The sequence below is a fragment of the Chroicocephalus ridibundus genome, chromosome 7 (genome assembly GCF_963924245.1).
Source record: "Chroicocephalus ridibundus chromosome 7, bChrRid1.1, whole genome shotgun sequence".
NCBI lineage: Eukaryota > Metazoa > Chordata > Aves > Charadriiformes > Laridae > Chroicocephalus > Chroicocephalus ridibundus.
The window spans coordinates 58,070,630-58,096,181 of record NC_086290.1 but is presented as its reverse complement, the minus strand read 5'-3'; the positions used below and the strand labels follow the sequence as shown (position 1 = coordinate 58,096,181).

At 45.5% G+C, this 25,552-nt stretch overlaps 3 protein-coding genes across 6 annotated transcripts in view; 1 reads left to right on the top strand and 2 right to left on the bottom strand.

Annotated features, from left to right (window-relative positions):
- Positions 1-570: 570 nt before the first annotated feature.
- Positions 571-3,592, bottom strand: RPAIN (RPA interacting protein). The gene is made up of 7 exons (XM_063342421.1): positions 3,470-3,592; positions 3,089-3,268; positions 2,491-2,554; positions 1,860-1,974; positions 1,578-1,641; positions 1,322-1,456; positions 571-792 (listed from the first exon to the last, which is right to left on the bottom strand). Exons 1-7 carry the CDS (start codon positions 3,545-3,547, stop codon positions 763-765), a joined length of 666 nt encoding a protein of 221 aa, XP_063198491.1. The 5' UTR covers positions 3,548-3,592; the 3' UTR covers positions 571-762.
- On the top strand, positions 3,555-13,942 carry NUP88 (nucleoporin 88). Its single transcript, XM_063342411.1, has 17 exons — positions 3,555-3,946; positions 4,320-4,489; positions 4,959-5,084; positions 5,300-5,386; positions 6,039-6,215; positions 7,320-7,503; positions 7,935-8,085; positions 8,764-8,862; positions 9,014-9,104; positions 9,952-10,053; positions 10,794-10,952; positions 11,410-11,535; positions 12,065-12,130; positions 12,370-12,450; positions 12,714-12,840; positions 13,246-13,364; positions 13,725-13,942. Exons 1-17 carry the CDS (start codon positions 3,689-3,691, stop codon positions 13,786-13,788), a joined length of 2,187 nt encoding a protein of 728 aa, XP_063198481.1. The 5' UTR covers positions 3,555-3,688; the 3' UTR covers positions 13,789-13,942.
- A 3,766-nt stretch (positions 13,943-17,708) lies between these two features.
- The window catches only part of RABEP1 (rabaptin, RAB GTPase binding effector protein 1), a 49,213-nt gene continuing 41,369 nt past the window's right edge, over positions 17,709-25,552 (bottom strand). For 3 of the 4 annotated variants that reach the window (XM_063342407.1, XM_063342409.1, XM_063342408.1), the window contains 7 exons: positions 25,311-25,409; positions 23,689-23,829; positions 22,780-22,969; positions 22,456-22,511; positions 21,463-21,561; positions 20,495-20,611; positions 17,709-18,351 (listed from right to left, as the gene is read on the bottom strand). In XM_063342407.1, coding sequence (XP_063198477.1) covers positions 18,250-18,351; positions 20,495-20,611; positions 21,463-21,561; positions 22,456-22,511; positions 22,780-22,969; positions 23,689-23,829; positions 25,311-25,409 — 804 coding nt within the window. In that variant the 3' untranslated portion in view covers positions 17,709-18,249. Of the gene's footprint in view, positions 18,352-20,494; positions 20,612-21,462; positions 21,562-22,455; positions 22,512-22,779; positions 22,970-23,688; positions 23,830-23,875; positions 24,880-25,310; positions 25,410-25,552 lie in introns of those variants that run through there. The other variant, XM_063342410.1, reaches the window with a different exon arrangement.

Here is a 25,552-nt window from a genome sequence, read left to right as displayed (position 1 = left end):
CCAGGGAGCTGCCATAAAACCATGGTGGTGGTTGCCTGGGCCTAGGCCGGTGTCTATACAGCTGCCCGCAGAGCTGCTGCTGCAGAGCGGTGCGTTGGCCCAGAGTCTTCTCCCCGGAGAGCTATTTGCGCACCTCCAGCCACACAGCGTGCCTCTGCCAGAGCTGTGGCTGGAGCAGGAAGGTTGCCAGCCAGGCCGTGCTAATTATGAATGGGAGTCTCATTCTACACGTCTGGGCTGTTTGCCTGCGTGTTAGGGACTGGAATTCACTGTGCTTGAGGAGCTGCTTTAAAGAGGGATGTGCTGCCCATAACCTAGTATATTAGCATTAAAGTAGCTATTTTGGAAAAATATGGCAGGGAGGCTGGAGCACTCCAGTTCCAGCAGAATGACTGCAAGGCTCTGGCTGCTGGTGTCTAAGGCAGCGCAGCAGCTGTGGCCGCCTGCTCAAAGCCCTGTCTCCAGTTGTGGCCTGAAGGTCATCGTAAGTTTAGACTTCAGCTTTGGTTTCTGTTCAGCCTGAGCTGTGAGATTACTGATACCTTGTTAAAGACAACACAAAAGCTGAAATAAACTTAAGTATATTTATTGCAAAACATATACTGTGCCATTAAAAGTGCAGGTCAAGGCAGTGCTACTGCCTTTTCAAGTGTCTTTTTGACACAGCCGTTACAAGTATATACATAAAAATACTAGCAGCTCTGGGTGGATTTTCAGTCTTGAAGTCCTTCCAGTAAAAAAAAAAACAGCAGCCGAATCAACTTACAGAAGAATCGTCCAGGAGTCACAGACCTTTAGAAAAGGTAAGTTAAGTTGAACAGAGAAGCTATAGCAATGTATAAAATTATGAACGTTCAGAACTGTTTGAAACGCTGTGCTCCTAACACTGTTCTTGCCGTGTAAGTACACCCAGTGATTTTATGTAAGCAGCAAAACTAAAAGCTTGCTGGCTGTAACTTGAGCCAAAGGGATGGTATGTGTTTTCTCAGAGGTACGGGCGAGCCTTGTGAGGAGGCTTAAACTTTTAAAACTGTTCTCCATGAACCACTTAGCTGAACAGATACTCCACACAAAACTTGGGAGTCATTGGCTTAAGCGTGAGAAAGGTAAGGCACCAAGTTGGAAAGATTCCCTAATCCAGCAGTTCAGGTAAATTGTGTAATTTGGCTCTTCCTTTTACAGTTACCGGTGGTCAAAAAAAGTAAAACTATTTCCAAGGAAGTTTGTGGAAAAACAGCAACACAAACCCCTGTGATCAGTGGAGCTGTGGCTTCTGCCCACGCAAAGAGGTCCTTGCCAGGAACGTGACGTTCAGACTCACCGGGCAGCTCATGAGAAGACTGGCTTCCTCCTCCATTCCGCTGGTAACTGTGAACTCGGGGTTGTGAAAGCACCTGTGACTGTGCTCTGTGACAGTGCTTTCTAGAAGTGACCGAAGCTTCCCTTCTGTCATATCCTGAGAAAAATTCGGTTAAAAAGAAATCTTACAGTAAAATTGCTGTCTGTAACTTAAAACTGCCTCTTTGCAGCAGCAGACGTAAGACGTCACATTTAACACACCACTCAGCGCAGCTTACCTGCGTGCTGATGTATAATCCACACTGGCAAAAAACCAAGTGATTCCTCACAGTCAGGTTATTCCTAGAAAGAGCATACAACGAGCATCATCACAACAACCAGAACTAAGGTAGATCTGAGCAAAAAACCTGTTAAATTTAGGAGATCATTGCTCAGGTTTTTTTTATTTTGTTGAAGTTTACACTAACAGCAGCCTCTGCCCGCTGCTTTTGCCAGTTTCTAAGCCCAAACTGCTGTAGGGGAGTAGAGACCCCTCATTCCAATGCCACAGGATTTCTTACTTTCTACACACTGGACAGATGACCTTGTCGCTGGCATCCAGGCCATCAAGCATCGCGTTGAGACATTCTTCATCAAACTGCAGACTTCGCTCGTACTCTTCTATAACGGACTGGTCTGCAACAACAGCAAGATATCCCCAGGCATCTGCTGGGCACTGAAGACAAAGCAGCACACGTGAAGCTGCTGGGCAGATGGAGGCTGGGGCAGACACTAGTTTCTGAACTTTTCTTTCTTGGGATCAGATTTCTACACTTGATGAAATCATTCCCATTAATCCAGTTTTTCCTATGGCTCCATCTTTAGCTGGTCTCAAGAGAGTGACTTTCCAACCAACAACTTAGAAACATTCTGGACTGACTTATACAGGTTCCTACGGCTCCCAAACACCTCAGTGCTCTTTCTCTGGTCTCCTCTCTTACTAGCTTGTCACAGATGTTAAAATACCGCTTAAACTCTTAAAACTGTCAGAAGAGTCTCAATGAGAAATTGAGGCTACAGAGATTTCTGAGGAGGCTCTTTGGTATCACACGGCCTACAAGAACCAAGGAGTGCAGGCTCGGGAAGTCTGGATTACTAGAAATTCAGGACTATTACAAATCAAACGAGTTAGAAAATACATAGATAAATTACCTTGCAAGATCAATTCCTGTTGGATCTCTTCCAGTACTGCTAGCTCATCGGGGTCCTCTAGCATCTGAAAGGTGCATCAGTCAGTGATTCTCCCATTCTGGCTACTTTCTCCCTTAACTTCCAGCACCTGACTGAGCTGCTACTGCAACGTAAAGTCATTCCGCTTATTCTTCTGTCTGGTAAATCTCCATATTTGCAAAACCATGCGCTGTGTAAAGCAATCTATGATATAATCACCTGTGCAAAGCCAGCCACAATGGATCAGAACACAGCCTGCCCAAGAACTTTTTAAAACATTGAAGTTTTATTCCCGTTCTCAGGGACGGTCCGTGACAGACCAGCTCTGATGAGGAACCCACCCTGCGCTGTGATTCACGCACAGTTTGGGAAGGAGATAAGGAAGTTCCCTACTTGTGGGCCCAAAGGCAAGCACTTTCACAGCACCATCCCCTGGGCTAGCTGTGGAAGTGGGAGACTGAGTACTGCCAGCTCCAGCCGGCTAAGGTTACAGCTGCAGCACGATGTGTTCGATACGCCTGCATTAGACACGCAGCGCGTTGATGCTGGAGGCTGCACCAGCCCCAGAGCGTGTACCGACCTGGGCCAGGGCCTCCTTGCCGCCGGGGTCCGGCGGGCTCTCCTGCAGCCCCTGCCACTCCAGCTCCATCACCTCCTGCACCAGCAGCGCGCCCGCCGCCGGGCCGCACGCCCTCTCCCCGGCCTGGCGGTACCGGTCCAGCAGCTTTGCCCGGCTGCTTCTCAGCCTCTCCATGCAGCGCTGTGGGGGGAGCAGACCGCACGGGGCCCGTCAGTGCCAAGGGGGCTGGACAGGAGCGGGGTGAGAGCTCCCACCGGGGCCTGGCCGGCGCCGGGCCCGCACGCAGCGAGGGTGTGAAGGGGCCAGGCCGGAGCCTGGCGGGCCCCAGTGGGGGGCGAACCGTGCCCGAAGGAGCGCGCAGACCCCCCCCGCCCCACTCACCCGGCGGTAGGTCTCCTTCCACGGCGGAGCGGCCGGGCCCTTGTACCGAGCGCGGTGCCGACGCACCGGCGCCTCCATCGCCCGCCTGGCGCCGCGGGGCTCGCCGGGAAATGTAGTCCCGGCGCGGACGGACCGGGGAAGGGTGTGGGTGGGACGCGGCTCCGCCGATTGGCGGCGCGGAGGGTGACGTTGGCGCGGCGCGGCGGCTGCGCGGCAGCGATGGCGGCCGAGTGGGGCCCGGCGGAGCAGTGGCGCGCGGCCCTCCCGCAGCACGCGGTGCTCAGCCGCCTCCGCGAGCGCGGACCCGCCGCCCCCGCGGCCTCCGCCGCCCCCCCCGGCCGGCCGCCCCTCATCCGCAACCTCCTCTTCGGCCTCGACGGCGACCTTTTCCTCTGGGACGGCGAGTGCAGCGCCCTCCACACCATCGGCCTCCGCCGGCTCGGCGGGCCCGACCCCGCCGGGCTCAGCTGCTACCAGGTGGGGGCCCGGCGGGCCGTTGTGAGGGGATGAGGGGACCGTTGGGGGGGGCGGGACGGGAGCGCGGCTGAGGGGGGGGCCTGGTCCCTGAAGGCCCGGAACCCGGGTGGTTACTCTCCAGCCCGCTCTGGGACCGAGAGCCTTCCCTCAGCCTTTGCTCAGCCCTTTCCTCGTCTTGCCTCAGCTTTTCCTAATCCCTTTCCTCAGCCCTTTCCTCAGCTTTTCCTCAGCCCCTTCCTCAGTCGTTTTGTGCTTGGAGGCAAGTTTTTTCCCTCATTCTGCAACCCTGTATAAATCACCGTCCAAAGTATGTGCCATGTTTCCGTGAGCACTTTCGATGGCTGGTGCTTGACTGTAATATTTGTATTTTCAGACCCTTATCTGCATAAACCCGCCCCTGTTTGAGGTTTATCAGACGCTGCTAAGCCCCACGCAGCATCATGTGGCGCTCATCGGTACGAAGGGGCTCATGGTGCTGGAGCTGCCTAAACGATGGGGGAAGAATTCAGAGTTTGAAGGTGGGAAATCCACGGTGAACTGTAGGTGGGTGAGACCTCAGGCAGTTAACGACATCCTTGTCCTGCCGTCCTTCCTCCACAGCCTCTCCTCTCTTGGGGACACGCAGATATGGAAGATGTGGGTTGTATCGGGGTTGTAGGGATAATCACAGATGAAGTTATTTTGGCTCAGGGACTCGCTGATTGTCAAGTGACCTGAATAAATGACCTTCTAAACTCGTTGCAATCGCTGCGGACTGCAGTCGCTGCAAGGTGCTCATCTGTAGTATTTTCTCTAGCTGTCCTGGGGTCTTTTAGCTGTGGTAGATAAAAGCTCACGTCCAGATGGAAATAACAAAGGGCTTCAAGTTAAAGCTGTTCCTCTAATTTTAAGAATAATACAGCTAATGGATTTGAAAGTTAATTGGATTTCTATCTCCTTTTGCTCTCGCTCCCCTTTAGAAGTAACTTGTTCTGTGTCTCATCACAGTCTGTAATTCTGTTCTGTATTTCAGCACTATTCCTATTGCGGAAAGGTTCTTCACGAGTTCAACGTCTCTGACTTTAAAGCATGCTGCCTGGTATCCCTGTGAGACGTTAGAGCCCCATATCGTGCTCTTGACTTCAGATAACACTATAAGGTACAACCAGTTTGTAGTTCATTATCTAAGGGGTTTTTTTGTCATAGCTGGTCTGATTTTTCACTAGATATTTGTGTCCTGATATTCTTACCAGGATTACCAATAAAAAATAGGATGGGAGAAATTTTAGATGAATAGAGATGATGTTTCTGCACCAGCAGGGACTATACAACGCTGCTGGCTGAATGAACGCTGCTGCTCTTTCTTTCCTCTAGGTTTTACAGCCTGAAGGTACCTCAGACACCCATCAAAGTGATTGCTCTTTCAGACACTGAGGAGGAGACTTTTACAATCAAAAAAGGGTTTGTGTGGCTTCTTGTATTTTGAAATACTTTTGACAGAATAAGCTCTCTATTCTCAGTTGTGTTTTTAATGAATAAGGGATAAATCTACCTGAAAATCTGAATTGGTTTTTTTCATGGACTTCTTTAGTGCTAGGACTTCTTCCTAGCACAGTAAGTCGTCCCCGTCCCTCCCCCCTGATTTTTTTTTTTTAAGCTTTTCTCCCATCCTCCTAAAAAATGGTCCAGTCAAGTGCTTGTCAGAGTAGTTATTTGAAAAACACACATTGTCTTTAAGATTGCGTTAAGAGAAGGGCTTTTTGAGTGGCGAATGAAGAAAACAGATGACCTTATTTCCCGCTTGGCCTAGTTGGAAAGTTAAAACTTGAGCGTCTCTTCTGGTCGAGTCACAGGCTGATGCACTACACAGGAAATACCAGTACGCCCTCCTCTTTTTTCCTTTGAAACTGGGCTGCCTGGTGGGTGTATTGCAGAAATGAGGTACCATAAGAAGGATGTTACTTGCCGCGTTCGCTGCTGAAAATAGCGTATGTCAAAGTACTGATGGACAGGTGGTTAGCAATAATTTGTTAGCACGTACCGATGGACCTAGTTAAACACATGTGTTCTCACAATCACTGCTGACTTCAGGCTTTGTTCTGCATTTCCCCAGGAGAGCCTACACAGCGTCACTGGGGGAGACTGCAGTGGCATTTGACTTCGGCCCGCTAGTGCCAGTCCCGAAGAACGTTCTTGGACAGCGTGGGAGTGAAGAAGTGTTGGCCTACCCACTGTACATTTTGTATGAAAATGGAGAGACATTCCTCACATATATCAGCCTGCTACAGAGGTAGGATCCCATTCACCCTCAGGTTTCATGGCATGCTTGTATGTTTGTACAGTGTTAGGGTTGGAGACCCATCTCTCGGTTTGGCTGGGCCTCTGTAATGGAGGCTGGGCTGAGTTTTACTGTATTGCAGCCTGTTGTATCTCTTTGTGTCAGTGCTAAGAGATTGAAATCCAAGAATAGTGCGCCATCCTTTTTCATCCAGACGTTGAAGGGTGCCGTTTCCACTGCTGAGAACTCACTGTCCATTGTTCACAATCAGAAATTTGAAATGAAGACACTGGGTTGTTAAAAGATCAGGGCGTCTAAGGCTGCTAGGTGTATTTTGGGGCCTTCAGTTCAGAGTGCAGTTTCTGAGCTTTGGATGAGGCTGAAAGAGCCAGCAGCGTCTTAGGAAAAAAAATATTTTAAGGTCATAGAGGCTTCACAGGCATGTTCCGTAAGGAAAAATCAAGAATACCAATTAAGAATATAAACATGATAAAAGAAAAAATTACTTCAGAAAACCGAGAACATGGTTGAAAATTCTCAAGTTTGATCTAATGTACCTGAATATTAAAACGTGTGGTATTTAGGTTAGAACCAGCTCTGTTGGCCTCTGCGTGAGAAATGATGCAGCGTTGAGCAGATCCTGTCTGTAAGCAATGAAATGGGCTCGCTCTTTCAAAAGTTCTACCGACAGAAGTGCCATGCCACAAAGTGCTGCTTGTAAAGTGCTTTACTAAGCAAGAAAACATTTAAGTGATAAAGATAATTAATTTGAGCTTGCCGTGAGTACTTTGTATTCTTGTATGAAAATGTTTCTTCTTGATTTTTTGCAGTCTAGCTTGGTTGCTTTGAAAGCATAAAATGTTATTACTGAGCTCCAGTTTCTTCTCTGAGATCTCCACCAAACAGGTGTAGTTAAGACTCTTAATCCGCAGAAGTCTGGGTTGCTGCTATCTAATGGAAATCAGAGAGAACTCCAAACCATTGGGTTGGGTTTGTTGGTTTTTTTTCTTTTAAATCATCCTTATTTTGTAGTTATTGTGCAGCAAACTCCCGCAGGCAACCATGGGGATCTCTCCTTCCACACCTTGTGTTCTGAATGCATCTGCTTTATTCCAGCGCTGGAAATCTTGGCAAGCTGCTTGGCCCTCTGCCCATGCACCCTGCTGCAGAAGATAACTACGGCTATGATGCCTGTGCTGTCCTGTGCCTGCCTTGTGTTCCAAACATCCTGGTGATTGCCACCGAGTCGGGAATGCTTTATCACTGTGTGGTGCTGGATGGAGAAGAGGATGATGAGCAGGTACCTTGTCTCGCTCTTTTTTTCTATGCGCATTTTTGTTGTTTCTTTAGTCAAAGTTCCTGGCAGCAAGATGGCAAGGTGCCTGGAAGTGAATGGCAAGTGCCAAAGCTGCATTGTTTTATAATGAGGTAGCGAGTCTTCCTCCTATTCTAGCCAGTCCCCGTGATTCTCTGGTGATGTTATTTTACATGTGTATCCTGCTGGTAGATCAGTTTTTAATCAGACTTACTAGGAGCTATTTTAAAGAGGATCTTCTAAGAAGAAACGCTTTCTGAGACAATTTTTTTAAGTAAAAAGAAAAAAAGGGACTTGAACTACTTTCACTAACAATTAATACTCTTGCCTGTATTATGTAACTTCTTCTTAACAATGTTTGTGTTGGCACTACTATTTAAATGATGTCTCACAGAAGAATTCAATGCTCTTTACAGTCAGAAAAGTCATGGGACCCAAGATCTGATCTCATTCCTTCCCTGTATGTGTTTGAATGTGTTGAGCTGGAACTTGCACTGAAACTGGCATCAGGAGATGAAGAGGAGCCTTTGGAGTCTGATTTCTCTTGCCCGATCAAACTGCATCGAGGTAGGGTTGTCATTCAGGTTATTGGCTTTTACTTGCTTTATTTCATGAATTTAGGATCAAGCTATTTACAAGTTATCGTTGGTGTCATACAAACAGTGGGATTAGAATAAAGATTTGTCTGATGTCGTCAATAAGGCTGTGGAAAGAGCAAGCCTGGGAGGTGCCTTAATATTCACTCAAGGGCAGGTTACACATGGCCACATAATACTAAATTCTGTCATCTGTGGATGAGTTGTTGTGTCTGTGATGACCTGTGTATGTGAACAAGTGCTGTGGGGATGGGGATCCTGAGGGAAGACGTGGTATCTGCTTACCAGACTATCTGATGTAATTGTGAGGCAGGAGGTTGGGTAGGACAAAGTGTTTGGGTCTTTCTGAACAAGCAGCTTGTCAGCATGCTGGTCTGCTGCCTTTAACTGATCTTCCCCACAAAATCCAGTGGATTGATACAGGTGTGGTGTGAGAGGAATAGTTCAAAACAATTCATCAAGTATTTCAAGTGTAATTTAATTTTATGCAGAACATCTAGCTCAATTTTTGGATACGGATGGGTTAGTACTTGCAACAAGATGTTAATGCTGACTGGCCAATAAGTTGATACAGGTGTTCAACAGTGCAGGTTTGAAGGATGAGTTTTTCTCAGTTCAGCGCCTTCTACATTTGCTGTTTAAATTTCAGATCCGAAATGTCCCTCTCGATACCACTGCACACACGAAGCTGGTGTCCATAGCGTGGGGTTGACGTGGATCAATAAACTGCACAAATTCCTTGGTTCGGGTGAGTGGTGAGACTCTATTGCAGGTCGAGGGAAGAGATTGCTATCCAGACACCTACATTTTGCTAGTAACAAGGTGGTGGGTGTGGGTAATACCGAGAATCCCTTACGCTGCAAACTGGATCTGATGCATTCTGACAAATCTCGTTGTAGATGAAGAAGACAAAGACAGTTTACAAGAGTTGGGAGCGGGACAGAAGTGCTTTGTTGAACATATTCTTTGTACAAAACCATTGCCGTGCAGGTAAAAACCAAATCCTTTCTATTGCTTCCCAATTAGCTACTTGCTATAGAAAATACTTAGGATTTGCCCTCCTTTGCTGCATTCTCGTTATTAAAAATAATGAAGTCAGCTAAACAGAAATACAAATAAGCAATTTGTGCATCAGGATTCTTAATGCACAGATAGGGAAGTAAGTTAAATTCCTGTGTTACTGTCTGAAAATCATCTGTCAAACCAGCAGGAATTTTCACTTTCATTTACCTGACCCAGAACAACTCTGACGCTTGGTTTGGCCAAGAGTCTTGGACACGGACGTGTTCCTTTTATCTACTTAAGGATCAAGCCATGCCTCAAAAGAACATCTGATTTTATGGGGGGGCTCCAGGGGTACCTTAGTCAAGCTTAAGAGGCATCATTGCCTGGGTTGTGTAATATTTATCTCTCTGCTTTATTTTCTCAATTTTTTAAGGCCTAATAATTTCTATAGAATGCTATGTGTTAGACGTAATGAAAATACAAAAACCCCACCTGTTTATTAGTAGGCGTTAGCTATCTCAGCTAGCGCAGCTGGTGACTCTCCAAGGGTGCTTGTAGTTACCTGAGGTGAGGGCATTTGCAGAGCGCCCGTCTTCTCTCCTGAGGAGTCTCTGCCTCGCGCAAGAGGTGTGTAACATTTCCTGTGTCACGGCGGGTTTTTGCTCCTGTTTCACAGTGAAGTTGTACAAGTGCTCCCTCTCTCTGATGGACGAGTTTCTCCTGGTACAGCTGACTACCAGTCAGAGCGTGTAGTGTGAGAGTAATTGTTTTGCAGGACTCAGTCTGGGAGCGTTTTTTTGACCGGGTCATTCTTGTGTTTTCTTCCCGTCAGGCAACCTGCTCCCATTAGAGGATTTTGGATCGTTTCTGACATCCTGGGGCCCACAATGATCTGCATCACAAACACCTATGAGTGTATTACAAGGCCGCTCTTGTGCGTTGCTCTTAATTGGTTTGAAATCAGTGACTCTTGAATGAAAAGGATCTCAAGATATTATTTTTTATTGTTATTCTTTTGAGCCTTTCCCCCCAGACTTCTGCATCTCTTATGACACAAAACGAACACTCCTTGGCTGAGCACTTAAATGTTATTTTAGTAGTTATTTACTATTGATAAGGCGTTTATAGGGGATATAATCAGTGTGTATGACTTTTAATGAGTATTAGGACAAGAGTTTGCATCAAAGGGTTCCTGACAGGGGGTTGGTGGTTTTTCCTCATTTTTATAGTGAGGGAATCTGCAAATCAAAAATTCATTTACAGACAGTAGCGTAGGGAATCTTAATGTGTACCAAGGTTATGTTTGCATGAAAGGGGGAAAAAAACTAATGTGGGTTCTTAAATTGCTTTAGGCTGCTTCGAAAACCAGCTTGTTCTGCCATTTGAGTGCTTGCTTGCCTTGTTACAGAACCACCTTCTCCTTAAGTAAAAGGCTATTTATGATTCTTGCTAGTTTCAGCTGTGGCCAAACAGAAAGATGTGGGGATGTGAGCTCCACCAGCCTTGTCTAGAGCTGCATTTACCACATCATTGAAATATTTTCTCTTCGACCGCTTCTGACTTACTGCTCTAATACATTAATTCCACACTTTGTTTTAACTACCATTTAAACTCTAACATAGTTTCAATTTTTCTGGTTTAAACTGTGTTCTCCCCTTTGATGTTCTTTGGTAGAAGCACGGTCCATCCTGCATCCCCTCCCCTGCTGTGTACCAGAGAAGACAAAGATGTTGCCATTTCCCCTCTCCGTATCCTGGCTGAGTCGCAGCATTCCTTTGAGAAGCATATCCAAAGCATCCTGCAGCGCAGTTCTGCCAACCCCTTGCTGCTGAAGTAAGTAAATATGTTTTCCTCAGGGACCTGCAGAGGGAAGACTCTCAGGAACGCTGCGTGTGTTCAGCAGCTCCTGACTGAACCGCGCATTAGCGTGGACATGGCAGTAACGGGGGCGCAGCTGCTGCAGCCCCCTTGTCCCTCTCTGTCCCTACAGGGCTGGCGTCACATCAGGTAAGGATGCGGGTGGGAGGGGCATCACCTGCTCCAGTCCCCTGCAGGGGTGACCTCAGCTAAGTAGGCTGCTCAGCGCTCGTCCCTCTGGGTTTTGAGTATCTTAAGATATCCTGGGATTTCCTCATATAAGAAAAACGATTTATAGCAAAGGGATTTAATTATAGTCCCTCATTTCCGTGATTGAGCCCTCAGAGCCCTTACCGTAAATACCGTGAGCTGTTCAGCCTTTCAAAGGAACATGTTAGAGTGGGACTGCAAAAACCTGGTTTGCATTCTTAAGGTCTGCTGATAAAGATGCTGCTCCTCCCCCTGAAGAATGCCTTCAGCTTCTTAGCAGAGCCACGCAAGTGTTCAGAGAGGAGTACATACTGAAACAAGATCTGGCAAAAGAGGAAATTCAGCAAAGGTAAGAAGAAAAACCCTCACAAGTAACTACTGTACAATGTCTCTGTGAAACAACGTCACTAAGTACCACGCACTAAACCTCCTCTGCTGGACTAACCCTTGTCACTGAGTAAAGTGTGTTCTGCGACTAATGGAGTACCAGAAACGGAAGTTGAACTACCAGGAAGGCAGAGGTGAGCGCAATACTTGATCTCCATAGTGGCTCACAGGAGAAAGGAAAGGGGGAAACAAAAAAAAGTAAACACACACACGAAGTACTTCTCTTTCACTGGTGTCAGTCTGCCGCTGCCTGTGGGTGGCAGGAAAGCCTTTGACCTCAGCACTAATCCTGACAAAGCTCCTAAAACGAAAATTGCATTAAATAAGTCTCTGTTGCTTTGATTTATAGTTGTTTGTTCTCACCACTGCTTGTTTTTCAGTGTCTTTAGTTCTTCGTGCTCCAAGAAGCATTAATCACTTCTCTCATATTTTCCTGATTCGGCTGGATTGCTATTGCAAGTGTTTGATTTTATATATGTATTTATTTTAAGAGTGAAGCTGCTGTGGGGACAGAAGAAGAAACAACTGGAAGATCTTAATTACTGTCGAGAAGAAAGGTGAGTATAATCCGTCTGCTTTCAGCAAGGCAGACAGCAGGAATGATGCGCCTTTGTGCAAAAAGTGCTTTCTGCAGAGTCCTGCTGTGGAACAAGTGAGAAGTGACTGGGTTTCCAGCTATAATGAAGCACGCAGGTTCACTCCCTGCTCCAGCTTGCTTTTTTAGTTGCCTTTTTCCACACACAGACCACCTTGCATGTGAATGTAAAGTAAATAAACCTTTCTCACTTGCATAAAGGAAAAGTTTGCGGGAAATGGCTGAGCGCTTGGCTGACAAGTACGAGGAAGCCAAAGAGAAGCAAGAAGATATTATGAACAGGTGAGTGCAGACGATGCTGCTTCATCTCAGCCCACCTGCTAGTGAAGAGCGGGGCAGGAAGTGGCACCCCGGGCTGTCAGAAGACCCGGCTTCTGAAATTCCCTTTGTTGGAGCTCAGGGGCGGTTTTCAGTGCTGCTTCAGGTCCAGTCCTCAGTCAGTTCAGCCTTAGGACGAGTGACAGAGCGCGAGACTGTCAGTGCCCTAGTATAACTGGTCTAACAGGTGAGTTACTTCAGCAACGTTTCTTGCTTCGTACATGCAGGATGAAGAAAGTACTTCGGAGTTTCCACTCTCAGCTTCCTGTTCTATCAGACAGTGAAAAAGATATGAAGAAAGAATTGCAGACGATACATGACCAACTGCAGCACCTGAGCAACGCCATCAGACAGGTGAGAGAGCAGATCATCTGGCCGGGAGGTTACTGCCAACCCCTCACTCGCACCTAGCGACGGTGCTGGTAGAGGACAGTCCCTCTTACAGAGCAACTTTGTACTGCCGTTAAATTAGCAACATCCTACTAAATAACTTCTGCTCCTTGGTGGTAATACAGACAGAACCTCTGCAACCCAGTATAAACCCTAAGAAAGAAAGTCCACACACCTTCCTCAGCCCTCGCACTAACCACCTCTTCCCTCTGTGGGAGGGAAAGCACAGAAGCAAGCAGATTTTAACCCAAAAAGAACTGGAATTTATTGTAGTATGATACACCAGTTTGTAACTGTAACAGGCTTTCGCTTTGGCAGGCAGTAAGTACCAACACTGACCGGGGTCGTCTTTTTGTACGTGATTTCCAGGTTAAAATGAAAAAGGAATACCAGCAGAAAAAGATGGAAAAGGGCACCAGCCCCCGAAAACCCAGCATCACCCTCAGTGCCTACCAGAGCAAGTGCATCCAGACCGTCCTGAAAGAGGAGTAAGTGAAAGCCTGGATCCTCCTGTAGAATTCAAGCCCTGGCACTAACATAAGCCATTCTGTTCAGGTTTCTAGGGTGTAATTTAACCTCTGTGCTGCACCAGCTGGAGCTCGCTGAGATGGCCTGAAGCGCAGTGTGCCAGCAGCGCTGCCCCCTTACGCTGCTGTTAAACTAACTCCGCTCTGTCTGCTCTTTCCCCGAGGATCTTTTGGTAGCCTGTATCCAACCTATAATTAACAGAACAATTTGCAACAGTGCTCCCGTTCTCTGGTTTCTACCATAGGAAGTGTTTCCCTTCCTGATTAGTCTCGAACAAAACCGACTTGCAGCCTTTTGACTTGAATTTATTTTTCTTGAAGGGGAGAACACATAAGGGAAATGGTCAAACAGATCAATGACATCAGGAGCCATGTGAACTTCTGAGACGTCCACGACAAGGAACCTACACCGAAAGGCGAGACGAGCTTTAATTTTCCCTGGTATTCCCCCTTGTATATTTACCATTTGTATGTTGAACAATATGCCTTTTACTTATTATTTTGTAAAGATGGACTGTGAAATAAAATACTTTTGATAAGACTCCTTAAATGCTGTGGTTCTCTTTGCTTTTCTCCTGGGACGGAGACTGCGCAGAAGGTATTTTAAGCCGTAACGATGTTGTTGTGTAACGCTTACAGCTGTCGCGGTAGTGGGGAATTGCTACTTCCTTCAGAAAGTTACTCTGGGAGCCTTCTCCTACCCTTGGTCCGGGGCACGGTTACTGGGGGGAGCCCTGGGGCAGAAGGCAGAGTAGAAAGACCAGAGAAGCGCACACACTTCAGCAGCTTTTTGTTTTGTTGTTTGTTTGGTTTTTAATTTGGAACACTTTCTTCATAAAGGACACACCTTCAATACAGTTAACAAATGGTTACACTTGAATCCTGTAGACAGCAGAATTCTACACCCACAATTGCACAGGACACCAATGGCTCGGTTCACTGGATTGCAGTATTAACTTCCAAACACTCAGTTTGCCTTTATCAAAAGGTGGCTTCTGGAGCCCAGCTTGCCATTAAAAGGCCAATTATTTATCTGCTGTAGACAAACTTTAATGGACAATAAATAATTGTTGTCCCCTCCCTCCCGCCCCTTAGAAAAGGTGACATGGTCAAGCTCAGTTTTGAAAAGTAGTACTGCACTGCTACAAAAGTGGCACAGTGGGAGTGCCGAAGTAAAGCTGGAGGGAAAGGAGGGCTGTTAGTACCTGTTAGGTAACGAGGTTACCAGGCATGCTGCAAGAACACTTTTTTTGTACAGATTAAGACTATACAAGTATAGGAATGCATACAAAACTCGATCGCGTCCCTTTTACAGGCTGCAGGAACAGAACCCAGTTTTCTAATCCACCCACCCTGTGATCGGAGCCCACCGGCCAGGTTAGAAGTCGTGCCTGTTACCAGGCTCTTGCTACGCCAGGAGAACCTACCACCCTACGCAACTCAGGCTCAGAACGCCACGAACTGCAGGGAAGGGAAGAGCTTTTGATTTATGAGCGATACCACCATAATCCACCCTCTGAGGATCACCACCAAGAGCCTTTACTACACTTAATTTACAGGCTTTTAAATTTGCTCTGCAAATCTGGCACACACTTTTTTTTTTTTTTTTTTTTTAAAAGGCCTCTTTAAGTTTCTTAAATTCAGCAGAAGCTTGAGGAACTGCTGCTGAAGCTGCGCCTTCCTCCCCCCGGGGGACAGCCCCCAGGGTTAGCACAGCAGCCGTCTGTGGTGAGTACGTCTCCCACCACTTCTGTGACCGGCCACATTTCTAATTGAAAGATATCAACTTTGCACGGGTGGGTGAAAAAGGTCACATTTCATAGCAAATTTAAACTCTTAAGATAGTCACAGCTGGTACTGACCCAGGAGGGAAGGTGCTTGGCTGCGTGATGGACTAAGGTGGTAAAAAGGAAAACAACCATAAATTGTACACCTTTCCTCGCCAAACCAAAGGAAGTTCCTTCACTGACTCCTGCGGTGCCTGGTTTAAACGTGCACCAGCCCTTGCAGGTGAGGCCTCATCTCAGCCCCTTTCGTGCCCTACAGCGTATGCCTCCAGTCGCCTCTAACTAGCCCAACGTGCCATCTCTGTCCGCAGAAAATACACAGGCATGCATACGAACACACACACGCGCATGCAAAACTCCATTCGGCAACGCTCAGATTTGTTACTGTGGCTACGAACGGTCACAAACTGATTGCCCACTCCTCTTACAGAACTGCCACCAGACACCCTGCAGCCCTCTGCAGTCTGGGCACACCTCCACAAAGCCATGGCCACAAGTCATTAAAAAAAAAAAAAAAATACACTAAGGGAAAAGCCACAGCAGCCCTGCACTACTTGAACCCAGCTAAACTGGTCAGCTACGGCCGCAGTGGTGTGGGCAGAGAGGAAGGTTGGGCTGCTGGGAATGGGCACGGACACGTGGACCAGAACAGGAAGCTGAAAGGCCGTTACCAGCCACTGGGCTTGCTCTCCGGCACGAGGAGCACAGTCCCGAAACTCAACCCAAAAGTCTTCTTCTGCATAGGTCTTCGGGTGCATTTCCTCAAGCGTTCAGCTGCTGAAGAGATGGACGGGACGTGGTGTGGTTTTGCCATACAACACCAGGCTTCCTTAACTGCTGCTGCACAGGGTAACTACCAGTAACCAGGTCAGAGTTAGTTTTGGGGACGGAAGGGAACATAGGAAAAAGCTTTTCATTCTGCAGCTCCTAATGAAGGCCTGAATTTTTTTATTCTCCAGAGTTTATTCAACAGAACAGGACCCTAACCATCGGAAAACTGAATGCAAAGCATCGGGTATTGGAGTGATGCATCAGGAGGCAGCTGCTGTCACCTCACAGTTCAGCAAATAGTGAGTAAGGTTAAAAAAACTCAAAATCTGGTAATAGCCAATTAGTAAAGAACATAAGCCACATTTCAATTTCACTTTTAAGTGAAATTAAGTGTCATCTTAAGAAGATGACAACTCTGCCGTCTATTAGTCTAGTCATTACCAAGACAGGGAAAATGGCTTGTGGGTGTCAGGATTATGAAAGGAATTAATTGCTAGGGTGACTAAAATGCGTTAATTCTTGCAATGAGTGACAAGGAATGGAGCTTGTATGCTTCTTTTTGGCTGTTTTTAAGGCATTCCTCTTCAAAACCACTGGTTCTAACTTTATGTTAGTAGCAGGATACACACTGCTTAAAAAAGGATTTAAGCACTTAAAATATAATCATGTGCATTACAGTTTGGAGCGTTTTCTGTCACTTCTGGTCGTCTTCATCACCTTCAGATCTATGGCTAAGAGTAATATTTTGGACAGTAACGATCTGCTCCTTCAGCCTCCTTTCTTCTAACTGAGTAGTAGTTGGGGCCAGCTCAGTAACTCAGTGTCACCACCAGTATTACCAACACCCACAACCGTCCGTGAAACCATTGCTAGCCAACTGTGTGCACGGAACTCCAACAGGAGGAGGAAAGAGAGAAGGAATGGTCACGTTACCGCCATACACTTACAGAACAAGAAACCCAAACCTAGCACCTGATCGATCACAAGAATTTCTTGCCTCTGCTGTCCCGTTACATAGTGTAATTTAAACGTATGGTTAGAGAAAAACGGGACAGCGTAGGCAGGACTCAACTCTGCGCAATCCCACGATAGCAGACCTTACAGTAAGAGATGCACTGTACCTTTCAAACTTGGACCAGCAGAATAATGCAGCTCCAGCGCATTTGTGCTCTGCCATTGAGTGCAATCGCTGGCTTGCGCACTGCGACGCCGACCCAGAAGCGGAGGGTCAGGCTGGCGGCTTCAGTCAGCACCTTACCTTGGCACTCGCCAGCAAAAGCCGGCACCTTCGCACCTGGTGTCTCCCACCGCAGCAAAGCAGACCTGCGTACACCCCATGCCAATGCTCACACAATGTAGAGGATTTATACGTTTATAGGATTTATAACTTTTTGTTTTGTTTTAAACACTGAAAAGGGATTACGGGTACTGCTCAGCTTTCGAGATGAGAAAGAACCGGTTGTAGTTCCACATTCTAAATTTCATTTGTGAAAAGAGATTACAAAACAGTGCATTTCTTGTGCTTTTCTTTAAGTATCAGAATTCAATGGAAAAATTTCAAGGAGCTAAATTCTCAGTACACATTTTTTTTTTTGGATTAGCATTTATCTGTTCAGAAGACACACAGCTCACTCATGTCCACCACATTTCAGCAGCATTCAGATTCTTCAACACAAAGCCAATGGTAAAAAAAAAAGAAAAAAAAAGAAAAAAGTACTGAGTTATGAAATAAGATCAATATCCAGTGTCCTGCTAATAAAGTCATATTTTAATATAAAATATTCATACAGCATACTCTACACCTCATTCTCTCTGCTAGCTGAATACTGTTACTGACTATTCAAACAGAAAAACTTCAACCACTTTGCGCTTCAATGTTTTGGAGGGACAATATGGTTTCCAGCAGCTACTTTGATCACAGTAGTGGGGGGAAAGGAAAGAGGGAAAGACGGGGGGGGGTAAATGTTCCAAAACTCTATATTAGGTTATGAAGTCGGCTGAAAGAGGGGAAGTTTTTCAGAATGTAAGGACTGATCCCACTCAGTGGAACACGAAACACCGCACTCGTTAGTGTTTCCATTAGAAGGTTCTCCTTCCTAAACTGCAAGTCACCCTTGTGCTCTCTTCCGGCCCAGTACGAAACCTTTTTCCCCTCTAGAAACAAAACTTAGTCATTGCTCCCCTCTGTTGTCTTCTGCTCTTTCGGTTAGAGTTAAATAATAATTAATGTTGCTATAAAGATGAGTTAAAAACCCCAAACGCAGCCTTGGAGCCCGCTCATCAGGGTGTCATGTTTCAGGAAGCTGATTAATGTCCGTCAGTTTTGTGTCATTCAGGATTGCACGGATTCTCTCCAGGGAATCTGCCTGCCGGATCCGCTCCAGCTGCACCTACAGGAAACCAACAGACGCAATTGAGCTGGTAAAACATGTCGATGCGAGAGCGCAGACCCCTCACCCGAGCTGAGCCAACAGGCCGGTTCGCAGCCCCCAGAGCCTGTGCCAGCAGAAGAGACAGCAAACCCTCGCTGGCTGAGAGATGCAAGGCGTGAAGGAGCGCAAGCTTAATTCAGAAGACATAAGGCAGTTGTGTTTTTACAATAAAAAGCCACCTTCTGCAGGGCTCATGCAAGCCTTCATCATCACTCTGTTTTGCCTAATAACCAGTCCCTGACACCACCCTGGCCAGGCAACCCAGGGATGTGTAAAACAATGTCAACGTTCACAGAAAGGATGTAAAGGAAGTACGGACCTGCCTAACTTACGCCTTCAAGCCTCTCAAGATCAAAGCTAAAATGCTCTTGGAGGAAACTTCCCATTTCCAAGCTCACTCCTGTTACTTGCTTTTCTGATAATCGATCTGAAACTCTTTCCTATGCGCTGGAAAAGTGCCCAGCAGAACCGTGGTGAAATGAATGCAGAGATCACAATTTTTATATACACTTTTTTTTTTTTTTTTACATTCAAACTTTCATATTCTTTCTGGGCTTTCAATTGTAAATTCCCAATTAGTGGTTAATTGATTTTTAGCCCTTCCTCTCCACTGCTGATACCTAATTTGGCCAGTGGCCACCTCACACAAGTGATACTCGCCCAGAGACTCCGTGGACAGGGTCAGGGAAGGAAAGAACCCTCTCTGGCTACCGAGAAACCAAAATCCTCATTCGATGGTGATCTCCCATGTCACACAGCAGATCTTGTACTGTGCCTGGTGGAGACGGCACAAACCACTGTAAACTGAAGGCACCAACTGCTGAGAAACTACCACGTAAGGAGTGCTTAGGGGCAGGAAGAAAACACAAAATACAGAGACACAACGCTGGCACTGAGCTCCGTGCTGAAGGCTGCTGAACTACCTGCGGGTTTCGGAAGAGTGTGCCGTACACCAAGCGCTGTATATGTTTTTGCTCTAAGAACTGCATAAGCCAGTGCACGCGGTACTTTAAAAAAAAAGAAAAAAAAAAAAAAAAGAGATGAGGATGAAAAGCAAGAAGCAACTTCACTAGCCAGGACAATTCAATAGTCTCCTTTGTCCCACCTACTCCTCCAGAAACAGCCAGAACAAGGGAGGACACTTCCCTATTGTCCATCCAGCTAAACTCTGCCTAGCAAACGATCTCCGAGATTCCTGGTTTAGTTTTCCAAATAAAGCTGAACGCTTGACGCAAAAAATTTGTATTCTTAATTCTGCTGAACTTCACCAAGCAGACGGGCCAAGAACTCAAAGGAGACGGTGCTCAAATTCAGGGCCTCCGCTGTGAGCAAGACCTCCAGTAAAGCTGGAACGTGCTGGGGGGCGCAAACCCTAAAGCCACAGGCACTGAAGGTGAGAACGACGTCGCCTGGCTCCCTGAGGAGACAGTGGGTCACCCTGCAAATACAGAAACTGCAGGTCCCTTTGCGCTCCCTACAGTCAACAGAAAGAGAGACCGCCCTGACAAACTGGAGCTAGCCTCGATGAACGCCGCTGCCAAAACCCCTTCCTTCGGCCATCTCTTGGTACCTCATCACCAACCACAGGTTCCACTTTTTGGAGGAAATACAAGGATAGCAACAGCAAGAAGCATAACACTTTTAGATATTGTAAGTTGAAAGCAGCAAATATAACATGATATGAACACATCAATGGTTCTTCAAACAGTACAAGTTCCTTACTTTGTCCTCAAATGTTTGCACCCTAATGATTTGCTATGAAAAGTAAGACACTAGAAAAACATCAGGAGATGGACAATGAAATGCCAGGGTCTAGAGGTGCCACCATTCAGGGTCTCTGCAGTTCCCTTTAGCGCAACAGTTGTGTGTCTTTGCTGCTGAGAATCGGTTAGAATCAAGTAATCAGAATAAAATCCCCAGTAGACTTTAATACTAATATTACACTAGGAATACTGGATCAGTTTATTATACAAATAACTTTTAAAATAGTTCATAAATACTGACGTAAGAAAATTTACAACTACTACTTCTTATCTTACACAGCTCTGGAGAAGTAAAGAAACAAAAGTAGCACCTCAGAAATGGCTTGTGCTTTCCTTACCTGAAGCGTCTGAGAAAGCTTTACGAAATCTCTCTGCACTTGCTCACTGACGTCTAGTTCAGTCTGCAACCGCTGAGCTTTATTCTTCTCTTCAAACACCAGCTGTTCAAGGCTTGCCTGAAGAGAAAGAGATTCTTTACGCTATGCTTAAACTGAATAGAAAAGGAGAAGCTTGTATAAACTGATTTAGGCACGATACTGGAGCCAAGAAGCATGGTTATTCTCAGAGTCCTGGCAAGAAATTAACCCAATGACTCTTTCTACATCTCAGTTTTCCTAATTGCAAAATCAGGGGCTAATACCCATCAGGCAAACATCCTCGTTAGATTGGTTAAAGCATAAAAAAGCCCAATGTCTTTAAAAAACACTATGTCCAAGGATCTCAAAACAGATTCTGAGCAGATTTCTGAGTTTTAATGGAACATGATCACAGATGAAGGGCAGTAATCTGCTGGTGAAAATATAACTACCATGCTGTCTTGAGTTTTAGTCAAAAATGTCTTGGGGAGAGACAGGGAAGGAAACGGGAAAAAAAAAAAAAAAAAAGAGAGAGAGAGAGGGAGAGAGAAATCAGATCACAATTAATTCATCTGACTGCCAAAGTAGGGCTCCTTCCTACAGCAACAACAAAACGCCATGTATTCAACAGTATCAGAGCATTTAAACCGAGGGCTGGTTAGTCACGAAGCTTTCTGTATGCAGAAGAGTTACCGAAGCCTAACTTTAGAAGACAACCCAAAAGAGTTTCTTAAGTCAGCGGCAATTCAAATCCCGTGCTTTACAAATCCCAGTGCAAAGTGACTGGGATGAGGATTTAAACGGCATCCAACGGACACTATTTCACTGCCAGAATCTTATCAACATGCAAAAGCTTCCTTCTTCATTCTCATGTAATGACACATCTTCTGACCACACTTCGATCATCACAGAAGATGCGTACATACTTCACAGCCAGACACCAGACCGACCTTTGCTGCCGTCTCCCTCTTCAACTGTTCTTCAAGAGTGTTTTTTGTTTCCTGCAGACTCTCCAGCTGCTGCAGGTTTTCCTGCGAAGAACTTTCCAACTATATTATAATAATAAAAAAAAGTATTAACTAAAATTCCTAACATTTCAATTTCTCACAGTCCCTCCATACAGGAAGTAGAGCCTAAGTGTCTTTCCCGGGACTCAGAAATACACCTAATAACGTCTCCTAGGGACACAGAAAACATCTAAATAACTTCTCTTTCTCTCTATTTATTTCTTTTTGGAGCTGGAGAGAAGTGGCCAAGCCTGATATTTAGGTTATTATTACGTAGCTTAATATTAGTTAGGAATTAGTTAACCCAATATTTGTGTTAGACTAATAAAGAGACAAAACACCTTTTAAGCAACAGAACGATGGGCGCGTCCCAGTCCTACGCTGGCACCAACACAGCTATTCTGTCCTTCAACGTGCCAGGCGCGACCTCTGAAACGGCCGCAGAGCCACCCGGGCGCAGTTACACCACAGCGCATTGACATTCTTGGCTGATACCAAGAGCTGCGATAGACTGAGAGTGTCCGGTACAGCGTCGGTGCCTCCAGTAAGACAATTTGTGTTGATGCACGGACTGGTGTTCCTTCTTACAGAAATGAATAGTTATCTATGCAAATAAGCCAGCCCTGCAGCATCCCACAAGCCCACTGAGATGAGGGAACAATAACGTTACGTGTTCCAGAATTCTCTCCTTAGTTCAGCTCCTTCCCTCCCAGTACCAGGCATACTGAACATCATACAAAAATATATCTGAAGTGTTACTGACACCTCAGAGGCAGATGGGAAAAAAGTTCATTTTCTCTGCTATGAAGAGGTTGACGTCAAAGACAGCAACACAATGTCACTGATAGAACTAGCAGAAAAAAAATAATCCTACTCTCTTCATTTAAAAAAAAAAAAAAACAAAACCAAAAATCGCATAGTGAAAGGGCTCCTTACCTGTTCCTTTTCCACTTTTATTCTTTCCAGTTCAGCTTTTAAACTAGAAATGGAAGCTGAAAAACAGGAATATTAAAGCTTAAATGCAAAAAAAACCACAGGAAACTGGACATACGCTGTTTACTTCTGTTAATATGTAAAGGAGAATTAAGCATGTGCTACATCAAAGGTACCTCAAAGGTAAGCAAATAATTGTACTGTTGTTTTCAGCTGCACAGCTTTGGTGTATCTGCTATAAAAAATGGACAGTATTTAAAATTAAAATAGTCTACGTATCACAAAATCAAGTCTTCACTATTTTGAGACTGTTTTACCCCTGCTCACCTATTTCCTCTTTGCAATTCTCTATTTCCAGCTGTAGAGTTTCTTCTATGTTTTCTTTCAAATATTGTTCAGCTTGAATCTGTTCTTTTAAGAACAAAATCTCCGCCTTAAGTTTCTCCTCAAGGTGATCTGCTGCTGTCCGCACACTAATTATGTCTTCACGGTATTTTAAAATCAGCTCACGGAGCTCCTGAATCAATGATTAGCAAAGATTTGTATTATGATCTCCAGACACACACAGCACCGTATTTATCAGCGTACGAGCCAACGACAAAGTTACGTCACCCCGAGGTTTGTCCCACCACAGCAGATCTTGCACCCAGCAAGGTATTAAAAGAAAACGGCAGTTTGCTTGGCCATAGTAAGCGAAGAACCTGTAAAGATTCCTGTCTCCGCAGGCTTATGACCCTCTCCCCCTGCCCTTCACCCCACACAATCTTTTAAGCTTGACGTGCTTGAGCATAAGGGAGTGGCCAGGAAAAGGATGACGAGGCTTATCATTATCCAAGGCTCAGGATTATTACTGGTCTTAATGCCTGCACAGAAACTAAAGCCGCTGACTAAGCTTAATTTATTGAATCAATACCTACACTGGAGCCACAGGGACTGAACGCTTGTGCGCCCAGTTGCAAAACACAGCTTAAACTAGCTGAACTGGGATAGGCCCACGCTCCACTGACAACGGAGGAGCCGTCAGGCCATAGTTAACTCATTTAATTATTATCTATCCATACCCTGAAGCGTGCTCATGGCGCAGTGGGATCAGACCGCTGATTTTGTACGTCACAGACTTAAAGGGTTAAAATCCAGATTATCGTGCACTGGGAGTCAGCTTTTTGATGAAGAAGATTCTTCCAGCAAGATCTAATCACAAGCATTATTTGCGTTAATGACTTTAAAATGTTTTACCTCTGCTGCTTCTGGGAGAATGAAGTCTTCGGCTTGCTGTAAAGACACATGCAAGCTGTGTTTTCCTTGAAGACTTTCATTATCTTTTTGCAGTCTCACCAACTCTTCCGAAACCTGCTCCCTCGACTGTGTCAGGACAGCCTCCAATATAAAGAAAAGCATAAATTCTCACTCAGGGTCACGCTCAGATCTTTTCTGATCTGAATTTACTGTCCCTGCTTTCAAAGCTCTGGTGAATTGATATTCTTTGTGAAGAAGGGAAACAAAATGTTTGTGTGGATCAACATGATCAATTCTCTCTCGCCTGGTCTATGCACCAGAAATCAAGGCAAGGTCAATCTCAACGGTACAGACAGGCAGGAGGAAGCAAGTGATAAATGCAGCATTGTTGAGTCTCCCAGTTTTCTTCCGTATTTACCCAGTAGGTAGCTGTGCTCATGGAGGGGGAGGCGGGGGGGTGAAATCACATGTGGTTTCAGGAACAGGCGGCGATGTTTAATAAAATCACCTAACAACTCAGCTGTACCATCAGGTTCTTCCAAAACCTTAAACATTCATCCTGAAACTTGCAGTGGTAGGCATCTATCTGCCTCCCACTGTCTTTTGAGAAAAACATCGAAACAGCTAATCCCTTGTGAAGGAAAAGGATTAAGAAAACATAGTTTTTCTTGCATTACAAAAGAAAAAAATCCAGCGAATTTTTCTGAGAGGAATGATCGCTTTGGTAGCAGAGAACAGGGACTTGAACTCCGACAGAGGCTGCCCTTTGCATTACAGGTGGGCAGACGAAAAGCATATTTGGATCAATACATTTTCTGAGTCTCCTGCATCTCCATTAGACGTGCTTTCACGGAGAACACCAAACAGAACATTTCTGAAAGCAACGCCCCAACATCCTACAGACAATCCCAGACACTAGAACTGCAATACTGGGATTCACGAGAACGAATGCTCTTAGTCCCTGCGATGCTGTGCGAGGCAGGAAAAAAGAAACCTGATTCTAAAATAGAAGGGAATGAATTGCTCTAAGGAAGTTAGACTTTGTTCTGCCCCAGAAAATGAGGTTCTATTCCTGTTCTCTGGCTTAATTCCTACAAGATGGTCAAAATAGTTTTTTAAAAAAAAAAAAAAAAAAAAACGAGTTCCCATACATACCTCTTTGTGGGTTAGGGCTGGTATTTTAAGTCTGACCTGTAAAAACATTGAGCATTCATGGCTAAAACTCAATAAAATACTCACTAGTGATGGTTCGTGTGATGAATCCTAAAAAGTTGTGTTAAGAAAAATCTATTCTGTCTTCAGATCTGAGGTGAAATAAGATACTAAATGGGCAGGGAATGTACATAATGGATAAGGGCGAAAAGAAGTTGACTAGTGATCTCCATAGTAATTAATATGCATACATACAGAAAGTATGACAGACCGACCCTACGAACCGTTGCAGGTCCAGCACTTGCCATCAGAGCCCATTTGGTCAGTAACTTTACGTGTTAAGATGCCCAGCTCGCTCTAGCCAAGCTTGGCCGGGCAGCAAGACAAAGCCTTTGGCACACACGCACCGAGCTCCAAAGGTCAGACAAACAGTTGGTGTTCGAGCGATCTCTGGCCTTAAGCTCTCTTACCATTTGCTCCTGGACACTTCTTCTTGCCTGGGAAAATGCCTGCTGCAGCTCGCCGAGGAAGTTCTCCGACTTCTGACATTTAGCCATAAGCAAAGAGATCTTTAAAAAAGAAAACCCACACAAGGACATAAAGCATGAAACGGATTTTGAAGACGAAATAACCACTGAAGTTCTCTTGCCTGTTATCATTACTAACATACACGCTGAAATTTCAAACTATTCCACTAAAGTTTATTTTGTTA